We start from the raw sequence: 15,469 nt of genomic DNA on the forward strand, positions 1-15,469 counted from the left end.
GTGGCTGGGTAGAAGTAGTAGTTTCGTTACTGCTGGGTTCATCCGTCTGGTAGTGATCGTTGGTCTTGAACTTGTCTTCTGGTCGAATGCTACACTTGGTTTTAGGTGTAGGCCGGTGCCAAGAGAGACCGAACACATGGCTGTGTCTCTTTTTATCCCTCTGGGATTTTGCGCTCTTTGGGGCGGTCCTTAGCTTTGGACCCAATAATTCGACAGGCTTCATTCACTGCATTGATGGCTGGGCATGTCCTGAGCGGTCATTGACCTTGGCTGTTTGGGCTTTCTTAGCAAAGGGAGTGGCGCCAGTTAGTCTGCATCTGTATCGGTTACCTGAGTACAGTCCTTTTGTTCTGGGAAAATGGGCCATTAGAATGCAAACGAGCCGGGGGGGGGGGGGGGGGGGGTTCGGTCCGGTCACGTCTAGCTATTTGGGTTGCAAATACACACACAAGCTCGGAGTGTGTCTCAGTCCTGGGTTGGCCATAATTCCCATGGTCCTTTGCAGGTGGCCATCTGAGATGGCTACAGGTTGCTTTCTCAGTTTATTGCATGCTGCTTCTGCTATTTGGCATGCATGTCACCCTGCAATGTACTTCCGCAAATTGGCACCTCATTTTTAAAGTATACCTGGTGCTGCTTGTGGCATGCTCTCCTGCATTCTTCATTGAACTGGGATTGGTCCCTTGACTTTGATGGTAATGCTGAACATCGAGGTTACCTGGTTTAATACACTTCTGCTGCTGATGGTCCTCAAACCGTCATGGATCCCCAATTTTGAGTTGCTAAATCTGTTCTGAATCTATCCTATCTAACATCATGGTGGCAGTGTCACAGAACACAACAGCTGGTATTCGCAGTGAAAAGACAGACAAAGGTGGTTACTCCTACCAATACAGTCATTGACAGATGCATCTGCAACAGATAGATTGGTGAGGATGGAATCAATTTGGTTGTTCCCTCACCACCTTCCACAGGTTCAGTTTTGCAATTATGCCTTTCAGGACTCAGCCAGTAGTGGTGCAGAGCAGAGAACATTCCGCGTGCTTGCTAACGTACATTGCTTCTTTCACGTGATGTATAAGATGTAAGTGTACCAATTTATCACCCGAGGGATAGCGATAGGTGATGATCAGCAGTACATTTCCAAGTCCATTTTTCACCTGATCCACAAGATTTTACGGGGTCTGGAGTCAATATTAAAGACTCCAGGGGCAATTCCCTTCAGAATGTATACCACTGTGGTGCCATTTTGAGTCTGTCCACACAGGATATAAAATGGAACAAATAAGAGGAAAACTGACAGAAGAACAACTCAAATTAGGAGCAAGTACCATCCAGAAGCCACACAAGACTAGCCGTGAAAATCTTTCCATGCCCCATTCATTATCTATAATACAACCGTGTTTGCTTGCTTGGTGTTTTCTCCAAGATTAAAACCAGAGCAACATGACAGCAGTTTCTAGCACATCTAACCACCACAATTATATGGAGGACGACAATAGCTGCATTTAAACCTTTTGCATACATTACAAAGTGTTATTTATAGCTTGGATCATTACTCCTTGCACGTGACAATATAAATGCTAGCTTAGAGTGATAGCTATTACAAAAGAGGTAATCTTCTTTGGAAAGAAAAAGCTGGGCAAACCACTTAGGAAAGCAGTGAAGATTACTCTGTGAGACAAAGTGAAATTTAATTAAATCACAGTTTTGAATAAAACACTAATACATGAATGTTTTAAATGTAAATTAATCTGCCTAAAGACAGAAAGATGACTGTAAGAATACAGAAACATTTGCAATGGTGACAAAACACAGTTTATCGGTTAATCTGTCAGAAGTAAATCAGGATTGTCTAAATACAGCAATTTAACACTACAACAATCTCAACCTAGAATCAAAACATGTGGAGCTGATGCACAGCAAATAAGTTGATGGGTTAATTAACTTCTGTCATACACAGAAAGGCAACTCATTACAACTTTGACCAGACTGCTGTATTTTAATTTTCCTTGATCATCAAGATTGCCGTTAATGCAAGTTTCTAACAAGTACTGTACAAGATTAAATTATTGGGCCCGTGTTCATCTTTGGCTGAAACATTTTGTACAGTACCCAGAGAAATAACTGCCTAAGAAGCCAATTTAATTAAGGATTAAAATAAGATTATTATTGGCCTCTCAACCCTAATTATTCTCAGTGAGCATGATGTGATGACGGTGCAGCTAACCAAGGGTAAAAGAGGTGTCCTGCAAAGACCATTGAGAGGTTACTTGAATGCCACACTGACAATATGGCTCAATGGCATTACACCCTAAATCCATCACAGCTTCTCAACAGAACAATTAAATGACTTTAATCAGGCATCAATTTAGCTTGCATCTTTTGGCAAATCTCTTCAGGTTGGTAACAGGTAGTTTATAGTTTAGAGCAAGATTGTGACGTTTCGCTGCAAAAACTGAACGATGCTAACCTGGTCTGTTTGGGCTTGAGGAAGGTTTCTTATACAAGCAGTAGAAATAGGCAAGCTCAGGTAAACAAAACAATTGAATTATTGAGCTCACTTCGTGATTAACTGTACCATTCAGAAGTATTTGTCAGAACTGGATTATGTTTCAGACGCAAACAATTGTACCAACAGGAAATGCAACCTAAACACAGAAGACATGTACTATCATTAGAGGTTGACTACATCATCTACAGGTGGTCTTGTGGCTCAGTAGGCAACGTCCCTGCTTTTGAGCTAGAAGCTCCAGGTTCGAATTGCACCCAGGACTTCATGGTCAAGGAAGGTGTTCATAATGCAATCGGTTGGGTTTCAACCTGAAAATCCTGGGGAGAATGTGCAAACTCCCCACAGACAGTTACCCAGGGCCAGGATCAAACCCGGATCCTCGGTGCCAAGAGGAAGCCGTGTTAACCATTGTGCCACGGCACCACCCTATTTTGGCAGGAAGAATAAAAAAGCTTATTATCTAAATGGTGAGAGATTGCCGAGTTCTGAGGTGCAGAAGGGTTCTCGTCTTCCAATGCATGATCACAAAAAGGTAGTGTGCGGGTACATTGAATGTTGTCATTTATTGTGAAGGGAATTCATTACACAAGTAAGGAGGTTATATTTCAGTTGTACTGCAGATCGGAGACACCAAATCTGGAGTATTGTGAACAGTATTGGTCTCCTTATTTAAGGAAGGATGTAAATGTGTTAGAACAAGTTCAGAGAAGGTTTATTAGATTAATAACAGAAATAGGCAGGTTGTCCTTTAAGCAAAGGCTGGAGAGATTAAGTTTGTGTCCACTAAAGTTTTGAAGAGTTAGAGGCAATTTGATTGAAGCCTTTAAGATCCTGAGGGGTATCGACAGGGTGAATATGGAGAGAATGTTTCCTCTTGTTGGAGAATCTAGAGCTAGGGGGGTCAAGGTTGAAAAATAAGGAGTCATTCATTCAAAACAGAGACAAGGAGAATATTTTTCTCTGTGGGTCGTGAGCCTCTGGAACTTTCTCCCTGAGAAAGCAATGGAAGCAGAATCTTTGAATATTTTTAAGGCAGAGCCAGTAAGATTCTTGATTAACAAGGTGGTGAAGGGTTATAGGGGTGTGCAGGAATGTGAAGCTGAGAACCACAAAATCCCTACAGTGCAGAAAGAAGCCATTCGACTCATCGAGTCTGCACCAACAAAACAAAAACACCCACACACACACACTATTACCTACTCAAGACGAGATTGCAATCATATCTTCCATTTCCTTATAGAATGGCATAGCAGGCTCGAGGAGCGAGGGTCCTCTCCCTGCTCCTAAATTGTATGTTAGTGTTGCCACCACCACACTTCCAAGGCAGTGCTTTCCAGGCTCCAACCACTCACTGGGTGGAAAAACTTCTCACATTACGTTGGCTTCTTGAGCAAATCACTTCAAATCTGTACCCAGTGTTCTCAATCCTTTTACAAGTGGGAACAGTTTCTCCCCATCTACTCGGTCCAGCCCCCTCATGATTCTGAACACCTCCATCAAGTCTCCTCTGAGTCTTCTTCTCTTCAAGGAGAGCAGTCCCAACCTTTCCAATCTATCCTCGTCACTGAAGTTTCTCACCCCTGGAACCATTCTTGTAAACTCTCTCCAAGGTGTTCACATCCTTCACATATTATGGTGCCCAGAGATTTACACAATACTCCAGCTGAGGTCTAACCAGCATAACTTACTCCAGTTCTCTATGCCCCTGTTAATAAAGCCCAAGATACTGTGTGCTTTATTAACTGCTCTCTTCGCCTGTCCTGCTACCCTCACTGATCTATGCACGTATATACCCAGGCCCCTCTATTCTTGTATCCCGTTAATAATTGAACCCTGTATGTTATATTATCTCTCCACGTTCTTCCGACCAAAATGCATCACTTCATACTTCTCCGCATTGAAATTAATCTTCCACCTACTGGCCCACTCCAACTTGCCTGTGCCCGTTCGAAATTCTCCACTATACTTCGAACAGTTTACAATGCTTTCAAGTTTTAGATTATCCACAAATCTAGAAATGTAGATTTAGACCATTTATATAATTAGGGAAAGCAAGGAGCATAATACCAACCCCTGAAAACTCTATAAGAAACCTTCCTCAAGCCCAAAGAATATCCATTGGGTATTACTTGGTAACCTATTACCCAGCCATGTGGCAATGCCTCAAAGTCCATATATACTGCGATGGTCCCCATTTACCCTTTCTGCTACCTCTACAAAACATGTAAAACATGATTTCCCTTTTAGAAATCCATGCTGGCTCTTCCTAATCAACCTACATTTTTCTATGTGACTACTAATTCTATCCCGAGCAATTGTTTCTAGAAGCTTCTCCACCATTGAAAGTAACTGACCAGTCTGCAATTGTTGGCTTGCCCGTACAACCATTCTGAACAAGGACATGATGTCTGCAATTCTCCAGTCCTCCAAAACTTCCCCAGAGTCTTGTTGAAACTTAAAGTTTATGACCAGTGCCCCTGCAACTTCCACTCATTTTCTTCAATATCACTGATGAAATGCATCTCATCCAAGTACCAACAGTATATCCAATACTTCCTCCTTATTAAGTTTGAGCCCTTCTAGGTGAGTTTGCTCCTCTGTATTTTCTACCTGATACCTGTCATTCGTTATCATCGTGTTTTTTATCCAGGAAGTTCTGGACTTGCTTGCTCTTTCCCTTTTAAGGTATTATACCTAGATTGTGCCAAACCACTCCTTTTTTGAAGGAAGCCCATTGTTCAGCTATATTTTTCCTGCCAAACTTTCGTTTCAGTCTATTCAGCCCATCTTACACATTGAACTCAGCTCTCCGTTAGCTAACTATTTTTATTCTGGATTACACATCGCCCTTTTCGACCCAAATTCTTACGACACAATGATCAGTGTCTCCTAAATGCTGTCCCACTGATACATGATCTACTTGGTCCACCTTTTTTCCAGGAACCAGGTCCAATAGTGCAACCTTTCTTGTTGGACTGGACACAAGCTGCTGCAGAAAACTTTCCAAAACACAATCTAGGAATGTTTCCTCCTCTCGGTTTAGCACACAGGGCTAAATCGCTGGCTTTGAAAGCAGACCATGGCAGACCAGCAACACGGTTCAATTCCCGTACCAGCCTCCCCGAACAGGCGCCGGAATGTCGCGACTAGGGGCTTTTCACAGTAACTTCATTTGTAGCCTACTCGTGGCAATAAGCGATTTTCATTTCTTTTTTTTCCCCCACTACCACTGTCCCAGCCTGCATTCAGGTAATTAAAGTTGCCCATATAATATTTTTATCTCTCTGTAATTTTCCTGCATATTTGTCCTACAAGCTAGAGGTCTACAAACTACACCAAGCAATGTAATTGCACCTTTTTCGTTCTTTGGTTCTCACCAAATGGATTACATCTTTGAACTCTCTGGGACATCCTCTTTCTTGAGTACTGCAATGCTCTCCTTAACCAATACCACCACCCCTCCCTCTTTTTTCCCCCCTTTCCTATCTTGTCGAAATACCTTATACCCATAAATATTTAACCAGTCCTGCCTTTCCTTCAGCCAGGTATTTGTTATCACCACAATATCATATTTCATCGTGGCAATCTGCATCTGTAACTCCCTAATCTTATTCACTATACTTTGTGCATTCACATACAAATACATGGGAACACCTTAGGTTTTAACGCTGACATAGAATTAAAATTTGTTACATTCACCTCCCTCTTTCATCACAGCAGGATGTTGAGTGAGATTATTTCATGTATATACTGAGGTGCAGCCTCAGAGCAGATGGGCCCAGGAGGAACATCTGGGTTTGATAAATAAGCAACAGGTTAATGACTGGGAGCCACCTTGTCTAAATAGGGAAGCAAGCATCAGATTTTACACAAAAGTGTTGCCCTGTCAAATGTACCATCTTCTAAATAGAACGTAGAACAGTACAGCACAGAACAGGCCCTTCGGCCCTCAATGTTGTGCCGAGCCATGATCACCCTACTCAAACCCACATATCCACCCTATACCCGTAACCCAACAACCCCCCCTTAACCTTACTTTTATTAGGACACTACGGGCAATTTAGCATGGCCAATCCACCTAACCTGCACATCTTTGGACTGTGGGAGGAAACCGGAGCACCCGGAGGAAACCCACGCACACAGGGGGAGGACGTGCAGACTCCACACAGACAGTGACCCAGCCGGGAATCGAACCTGGGACCCTGGAGCTGTGAAGCATTTATGCTAACCACCATGCTACCCTGCTGCCCAGTCACATTGCCCTCTTAGGTGTTCAATATCCTAACATTACCTGCTGCATGCCCTCTCAGCCTTGTCTCTCGCCTGGAGGTATGGTGATCCTCAGGTTAAATCACCACCACTCAGCTCAAAGGGGAAAGCAGCATACGGTCATCTGGGACTATGGCAACTTTACCATTCTTACCTGAAGAACAAATATGCCCAGCTTCAAAAAAACTCCCCAAACAAATGCACTAAAACTGGTCGTTTATCTCACTTCTACGGAGATGTTCAGTCTTTGTACTTCCATAACTTAGTGGTGTGATAAAGACCGAGAGAAATACCTCTTTCTAGCTTACTAAAAGGTGAGTTTTATCAATCTATTTTGAAGCAAAATTTAAAAATTTAAACAAAAATCTGCTCTTGAAGCAAATGTCTTCCTCAATGTTGTCAAACTATCTTGCCACACAAGATGCTCAATGCCTCTTTTAAAGCATGCAAAATAATACACTGCCTTTAAGTAACAGTTCCATATGGATTTGCGGGTATCAAGAGTGCTGATGAAATTTGAACAAATGCTTTCTGTAAATACCTTTATCACTATCATTTCCAGTTGAAATATACAAAACAAGATCAGTACCCAAACAAAAACAAGGCAAATCAGGAGTAGCAATCTTAGCCTAAATGGGCTTCGATAAATCCCACTCAGCAGTCATAATATATTTGCTATGTAAATAGAGGCCGAGGCAAATTAGGGATCAGTAATTCCTTCCTGCTACAAAGTCAGCAAGGTCTTTATTATTGTTCATTTTCTGCACAAAATTTCAAATAACTGTTCAGCACTTTCTTAAAATTACAAATGTTTTACAAAATCGGTGGTTATAAAGGAGCATTTTGCACACTACAATTTATTGGAGAAATCTTGAAGATGTGCACAAAGTGACACTGGATAATTACATTGTGCTGTTCCATGTCAATGAAGACAATGGGAGGACATATTGTTTAAGGTGTCCACATGAAAGAGTTAGTGACGTCAATGAACATAATACACTCATTGTTTCCAGCAAATCACTCATTGACAAAAAAAATCACCAGTAATGTGACCCTGGGTAAATGTCTGAACACTGAAATTAAAAAATGTATTATCTACTCAACATTAGTCTGCCTTGTAGAGCATACTTCCAGAAGCAAAAGGACTCAACTGGAAGTTTCCAATTCAGTCTTCTGTTGAATGAGCACAGCTAAATGAACAGTTGATTCACAAAATTTGACAAGAACCCCACCGGTTGACCTGGGACTCGATCTATCCACCCTCGGCTCCAGGACACAGTTAAAATCTCCTCCCATGATCAACTGGTACGTGGCCAAATCCGGGATTGCTGCCAGCAACCCCCTCATAAAACCCACATCATCCCAATTTGGGGCATACACATTTACCAACACTACGGAGGTCGTACCTGGATAGCACGGCTGTCCCTGCCCAAAGGCACATCCTAATGACCCCCCCCCCCCCCCCCACCCCCAAACTCCTCAGCTCAAAGAAGTAGGCCTCCTGCTGGCCTTACCCTCCCCCACCCAAACAAGGGCTTCCCCTGAACTCCAGGTAGCCTTCTCCAAAAACAAACAAACAGATGTTAAACACACAGTCGCATAAAACAGGAGGGGGGATAGGAACATCCACCCCCACATAAACTTTTCACCCCTACAGCTCCTTACAATCTCAACATTGAACAGAAACTCCCTCCCGAATCTGTGACCGTTGCACCTCCAAACACCTCTCCACCCGCTCCAAAGTACCCTTAGGGGTGCCACAGCTTCTGCAATGGCCTTTGCATGATCCTCATGCATTTCTTTCCTCTGTTTATGGAATTCCTCCTTGATAAAAGTAGTCAGTTCCTGTATCTGTGGCCTTACAGCTTGCCCCTCCCCCGCCTACATGCTGGAAGAGACTGTCTGTGAAGCACAAGACTGTTTCAACTTTCCAGCCAAACCTCTCACTGTTTTCTGCCGGGTCCGGTGATCAGAAGACATACCATTCCAGGGGTAAACTACTCCTGTAACATTCACGAACAACTTTTCATCAAAATTCCACCCGGATCTGGGTAAAAAGAGCCCCTTTCTGTGACTTTGAACCGGAACAGCCCTTTATATGACCAATCACTCCATGGTCACAAGCGGAAGTCACCTATGGTTCCTACATATCGCCATTAGTAGCGACATGTACTCCAATTTAAAATGCTGTCTAAATCCATCCCATATTCGCAGAGAAGCTGTTACCACTGGGGTCACAGCGTATCTGGCCGGGGAGAACGGAAGAGAAACAGTAACAAGCGCCCTCAAACTCCAATCTATATAAGAAGCCTCCTCCATCTACCCCCAAATCCTCAACCCAGCCCTGCACCCTCTCATTGTTTGTTACCCAATAATAATAGGTCAAATTAGGTAATGCCAACCCCGTGACTGCCTATCCATCTGCAGGAACTTACTTGCCCAAATAAAGTCAAAATTAACTTGTTGACCGTACTAAAATAGATTTAGGAAGACTGGAAGACATTGAAACACAAACAAGAACCCTGAAAGAATATTCATCATGCCCTTCTGAACCCTTCCCGCAACTCCAACTCTTCAAGTTTGCATTCACCCCCTCCACCAGATTAACTTGTGTAATGATGCTCAATCATGAACCACCCGGTTTTCCAGGTACCTAGCCCTGGCCAGTCAAAATGGCAGCCTCTCCAGATCAGCTCCCTTCCCCAGAGGGTTCACTGGAAAAACCTCACTCTTGCCCACGTTCAATCTAGCACAAAAGACTGCAACTTTTACTAATTTTTATCAAACGTGAAGGAACAGAGTCATAGGACTGATGCTTTGCTTTTCATTAAACGTTAAAAAGTTGATAATACAATATTCTTTTACTCCCCCTTGGGTTAACAATTACACACAGGTTTGAGATTAACAGGATGACACAGTACATTTAACGCCAGAATGGTCTAAGTGACACACAAAGTCCCTTTTTTAAGGCACACCAATTGGCAGTGGCCAACTAAATACTCCGCTCTGAAATCAAGTTAGTGTCTGTGATTTCTTCCTCAGAATCCCCCCCAGATGATTCTCATATGATAGTTGTCAAACTCCACTCCCAAAACATGCTTTCAATCCTCTCATAATCATGCTGTTTTCTAAAATCCAGTCCACGTTGTCCAAAAGACTCCTGTGAATAGAACTTCCACTCCACTTCTACAGGCGAATCCAGTTCATGCTTTAAACCAACCTCCTTTTAGGATTCCTTTGTCTTAACTACTTTTACACACATATTCTGATATCCAGCCACTGATTGCTAAGCAGCACCTTTCATCTATTTATTCTTCTCTTGGCTTTTTAAAAAAAATTGCTCATTGTGCCATAGCCCTCTATGCACAATAGAAACCCAGTTGGAACTTAATCAAAATCACACTTACAAACACCTTTGTCCAGCATGTATCTAATTATAGGTCCCACCTAAAACTATACCCGATTTCTAATGTTTACCCATATATATATCACTCCCATAAAACTACCTTTGTTTTCCAAACAATGGCCTCAAAGCTACAGCACAGAAGGAGGTCATTCGGTCCATCCAATCTGTATCGACCCTCTGAAAGAGCACCCTACCTAGACCCATTCCCCTACCCTATCCCAGTAACCCCACCGAACCTACATATCCATGGACACGAATGGACAATTTAGCATGGCCAATACACCTAACCTGCACATCTGTGGAGGAAACTGGAGAACCCAGAGGAAACCCATGCAGACGGGGGAAGAAAATGCAGACCCCACACAGTCACCTATCATACAGTTGAAACTGCAAACAGGTAATTCAATATCAAATTGGCAGCACATTAAAACATTTCTTTAAATTACATTCATATTCCAAGTTGAATAAATGATCTCAATGTGCACAGAGACAATTAATTATCTCTAAAATAGACAATTGATTAATTTTTTTATCTGGTTCTCCACAAAGATACTGTGATTTCCTGTTGGGAAATTTTTGTCATTATAATCTTGGTTGGAATGTATATCACAACACAAGGGTTGACATAGCATAAGCTAATTATCAGCCAGAAACTCTTAGACACAGCAAAATGACACACAAAATATTACACCTCATGTTAGTAATTACTAGATGTTGCTTTTCTTCCGGAAAGCAAGCACAATTTAATGCCAGCATTTTGCGACTAACTCAAAACACAAACGAGAAGTCAGAGCTTATTAATTCATATCCAAGATCACAAACTATGTCTTCTGAATAATCAAAATGATTACATTAAGTAGTCAGTCCACTTGAAAGACAGTGGGGTCTCATTTTCCCAACCAAACACATCATGCAATTTCAGCAGATGTATTCCTTTTCAGTCTCAGAGTGAATGCAAGACTTTTCTGGCACTCTTCATAATATTCCAACAGTTTGTGTTTAGTGGCAATCATGCCCCTTTTTATGGAACAGAATTACTTTTAGATGCTTCCTCCTACTGATATTATGTGAGGGCATCATTTTATATGGACTTAGTGACAGCCAAAGAGAACTCACCAACACCACCAGCTTAACCAGACAAAATCCTTAATACCACCACAACGAACCCCAGGTGCACCCTCCCACATCCACTTCCTGTGGTTTCATGCAAGTTTACTGGTATGGTGCTTAGCTATCGATATGAGCACTAGACAAGTTCAACGGGAATAAGCTAAGAGAAAACTCGAAGTTACATTCCAATACACTAAGTTCTCAAGTCCAGAACTCCAAAGTCCAAAAACATCAGTTGCCTGGAATATTTTTCAGCAGACCCTACAACTCTCGGACTCACTGCTTGCAGCACTGTGACCTGCAGTTCAACTGTGACCTTGCATTTTCCCAGCGTAGTGGTACGTATCTAATGGGCATTTAACTTCCTGCTCTCCCAGATTCCATCAGGAGGGTATGGTTAAATTTTTCCACTTAGTTGTCTGGTGTTTTTGTCATCTATCTGGTCCAATTGGGGCACTCTCCTGGGAAGAGTTGTGCCCTTCTTCATGACATGACGATCAGCTATCCTTTTAACATGGCAAAGATCACCTCATGCTGTTTTGATGAATTTAGTTGCCAGTGGTGACTTTAGTTGATAGAGGCAAAACTACTTCAAGTGATTAGGTGGCGGCAGTTGGCATATGTCCCCAACACCATCTGGCAGAACTACAGCTTTCTAATGCAGTAAAGACCACAAAAGTTTAAAGATCTTTTGGTCTGTGGTCCCTGGTGAGTAAGATTTGGTAGGATACCTTCAGCAGCAGAGTCTCCAACCTATACTCCTTCATGTTTTCCTCCTATTATAGCAGAAAGCTGGAGGGCATGCCAATTGGCATTTTTGTACAATGAAGTACTTTGGAAACATGGAAGATATAACATTTGGATGAATAAAACAACTTCTCCATGTGCTTTATACTGTTCTGTTACTGGCTTTTGCCTCAGGTACAAGTTTCCACTTCTGGTTAGACATTCTAATATCACCCTATACTTCAGAAAATTATGAAGTTCAGAAGTATCTTGGTGGCAAGCATTCCAGACTCAAGATGTTAGTGTATAATTAATTGTTTATAACCACAGAGGGGCAGGAATCTTCCTTTCTCAGATACTCTATCGCATTTTCTCTCTAATAACCTAATCACAAACATTACGTCAGTTTCAAAACTTAAAATATAGCTTTTAGTTTTGTTATGCATAATTTATACAATATTACTTCCACTTGTATTGAAAACTAATGATGCAATACAAGGAACTTTTTCAGATAATAAACATTGCTGATGATAACTACAGTACTGAATTCTGGTGAAATATGAGGACACTAAGTGTTGACAGGCTAGTTGACCAGAGTGGAGTGGGTATCACAAGCGGATCCAGATCACCAGATATCCATACGTACGAACTTTCCAGCATAAGTCATGAGTGGGCATTGCAAAAGTTCCAGAAGGTTGAGAACCAGCTGACAGGCAACTAGGGCTGGACAACAAAGGTTGTGATGTCCAAAATCTCTCTGAATAGCAACATTTAGTGGCCTCTCTCTTTCTAAAAGAAAAAATTCTGCATTTCCATTCCTCCAATCAATGTGGATAATTTCACACTTTCCACATTACACCATCTTCTTGCTCAATCACTTAACCAATCCATATCCCTTTCCAGCCTCTTTGCATTCTCCTCATAGCTTCTCCTAAACTTGTTTATATTGTCAGTAAATCTGGGTATATTCTCCCTGGTCCCTTCATCCGCCACTGAACAGCGAGCGCTGAGAAACTAGCAACCCAATGTGGAATGCAACCAAATCCTCTTACTTCATCACTGATGTGCCTTAAATTATATCCAACATGGTCAAGATTTGTATTTTCTGTTTGGGGAGAATGCTTCAGTAGCCAAGACTTGGGCCAAGCTCAATTATCTCAGCTCCTAGTTTCCACACAGTTTGTGCTAGTGAAACACATTAAGATATATCAAATACTCTCAAAATTTCATAGATAAATAGCTGAGATTTATTCAGAGCTCAGACCATCACAAAACACCAATATAAGCATGATAAACTGTGGTAACTTACCTGGTCGAGATTTTTGAACAGAAGGATATCCTTACAGGCTTCCTGTAATCTAGCTCGCTGATCATCTGACTTTGGGTAAACAACCTGAAACAGAAGGAGGAATACTTTTAGCAAAGTAATAATTTATTTTTCAGTCCATTCGTGGGTTGTGGGTATCAATGGCAAGGCCAGCATTTATTAGCCGTTCCTTATAGTGTTGGAGAACATGGTGGTGGTGAAGTCTGTGGGATGATGGTGCTCCTATATTGACGTTCTAGAATTTTGACCCAATGATGGAATCATGAGGTATTTCCAAGTGTGAGACTTGGAAAGGAACTTGCTTACGAGTTGTTCTCATATACTGCTGGCCTTGCCCTTCTAAATGGTAGTTGTGGCAGGCATGGGAAATACTGTCAAAGAAGCCCTGGTGAGTTGCTGGAGTACATTTTGTAGATGGTACTCATTATTTAGGAGTGAAAATTTTATTATTAATAATAATTTTTTTTATTGTCAAAAGTAGGCTTACATTGACACTACAATGAAGTTACTGTGAAAATACCCTAGTCGCCACATTCCGGTGCCTGTTTGGGTACACAGAGGGAGAATTGAAAATGCCCAAATTCCCTAACAAGCACGTCTTTCGAGACTTGTGGGAGGTAACCGGAGCAAACCCACCCAGACAAGGGGAGAACATGCAGACTGCGCACGGACAATGACCCAAGCCGGGAATCGAACCTTGGACCCTGACGCCGTGAAGAAACAGTGCAAACCACTGTGCTACCGTGCCGCCCTAGATGTTGGGTGGGGTGTCAATCAAACTTTGATGATGTAGAATTGAGTGCTGTTGGTGCTTCCCTCAACCTCCATCACTGGCTTGTGCCTTGTATATGGTAGAAAGTATTTAGGGTGTTAGGAGATAAATCACTTGTCACAGAACATCCAACTTCTGACTTGCTGTTGCACTCAGTATTAAATGGCTGAACTCGTTTAGTGCCTGATCTTGGTGAATCCTTGAATGATGATGGTAGAGAATTTGGTCATCGTAATGCTGGTGATTGTGAAAGGAGGTTGATTGGACTACCACTTGTTGGTGATCATTGCCTTGCATTATAATAATAATAATAATAATCTTTATGGTCGCAGGTAGGCTTACATTAACACTGCAATGAAGTTATGGAACATATAGCATGCTGCAATCACTCCATTACTTTGGAAAGTACATACTTGCCGTATGTGCATGGGCAGCCACCTCCTTTGGAGATATCCTTTATACCAGAGTATAAATCCATGCACCCTGGGATTGGTTGGAACATTCCCGGCGGCTCGATTTCCCATGAAATAAAGATTTGTGACAATTACCTGCGAACAGGTGCTGACATACAGGAACACCTTGCGGTGGTCACAAAGTGGCTACACATTCAAGGTGGTAGATGTTTCAGTTGATGCAAAGGTCTGCATTCCTTACGGCAACATGCACCTGGTGAAAGTCATGATGTGGAGATGCCGGCATTGGATTGGGGTGGGCAAGTAAGAAGTCTTACAACACCAGGTTAAAGTCCAACAGGTTTGTTTCGAATCACTAGCTTGCGATTCGAAACAAACCTGTTGGACTTTAACCTGCTAGCTGGCTGGTGAAAGTCAGTTACGGAGGAAAACCCTGTTGCCCTCAGCATCTGAGATGTTATGTGGGTTTCGAAAGGGATGAACTTGGCAACCCTGGTGAAATGGACATCGGTCATGGCAAGGATGCACACATGTATCGCTGACATAGGTTGATTTCAGCATCTAGGAATGAACTGTGAGCAAAACAAATTAAGGACCATGGTGAGCTTCAATGTCACTGGCAGTGTATGTCTCTGGCATGAGGCGTGAAGTTTCAGTTTGGGCGCTTGATATTTACAAGGAAGCGAGGAAGGATCTAAAGAGAGAGAGCTGAGACGAGCAAGGAGGGGACATGAGAAGTCTTTGGCAGGTAGGATCAAGGAAAACCCAAAAGCTTTCTATAGGTATGTCAGGAATAAAAGAATGACTAGGGTAAGAGTAGGGCCAGTCAAGGACAGTGGTGGGAAGTTGTGTGTGGAGGCTGAGGAGATAAGCGAGATACTAAATGAATACTTTTCGTCAGTATTCACTCAGGAAAAAGATAATATTGTGG

The 15,469-nt window shown here is 42.2% G+C and overlaps 1 protein-coding gene across 1 annotated transcript in view; it reads right to left on the reverse strand.

Moving 5' to 3' along the window:
- The window catches only part of prkar2aa (protein kinase, cAMP-dependent, regulatory, type II, alpha A), a 425,687-nt gene that overhangs the window by 88,862 nt on the left and 321,356 nt on the right, over positions 1-15,469 (reverse strand). The window contains exon 10 of the mRNA XM_038812258.1: positions 13,336-13,419. Within this exon, the coding sequence (XP_038668186.1) occupies positions 13,336-13,419 (84 nt within the window). The remainder of the gene's footprint in view (positions 1-13,335; positions 13,420-15,469) is intronic.

Source organism: Scyliorhinus canicula, chromosome 11 (genome assembly GCF_902713615.1).
Source record: "Scyliorhinus canicula chromosome 11, sScyCan1.1, whole genome shotgun sequence".
In the NCBI taxonomy this organism is placed as follows: domain Eukaryota; kingdom Metazoa; phylum Chordata; class Chondrichthyes; order Carcharhiniformes; family Scyliorhinidae; genus Scyliorhinus; species Scyliorhinus canicula.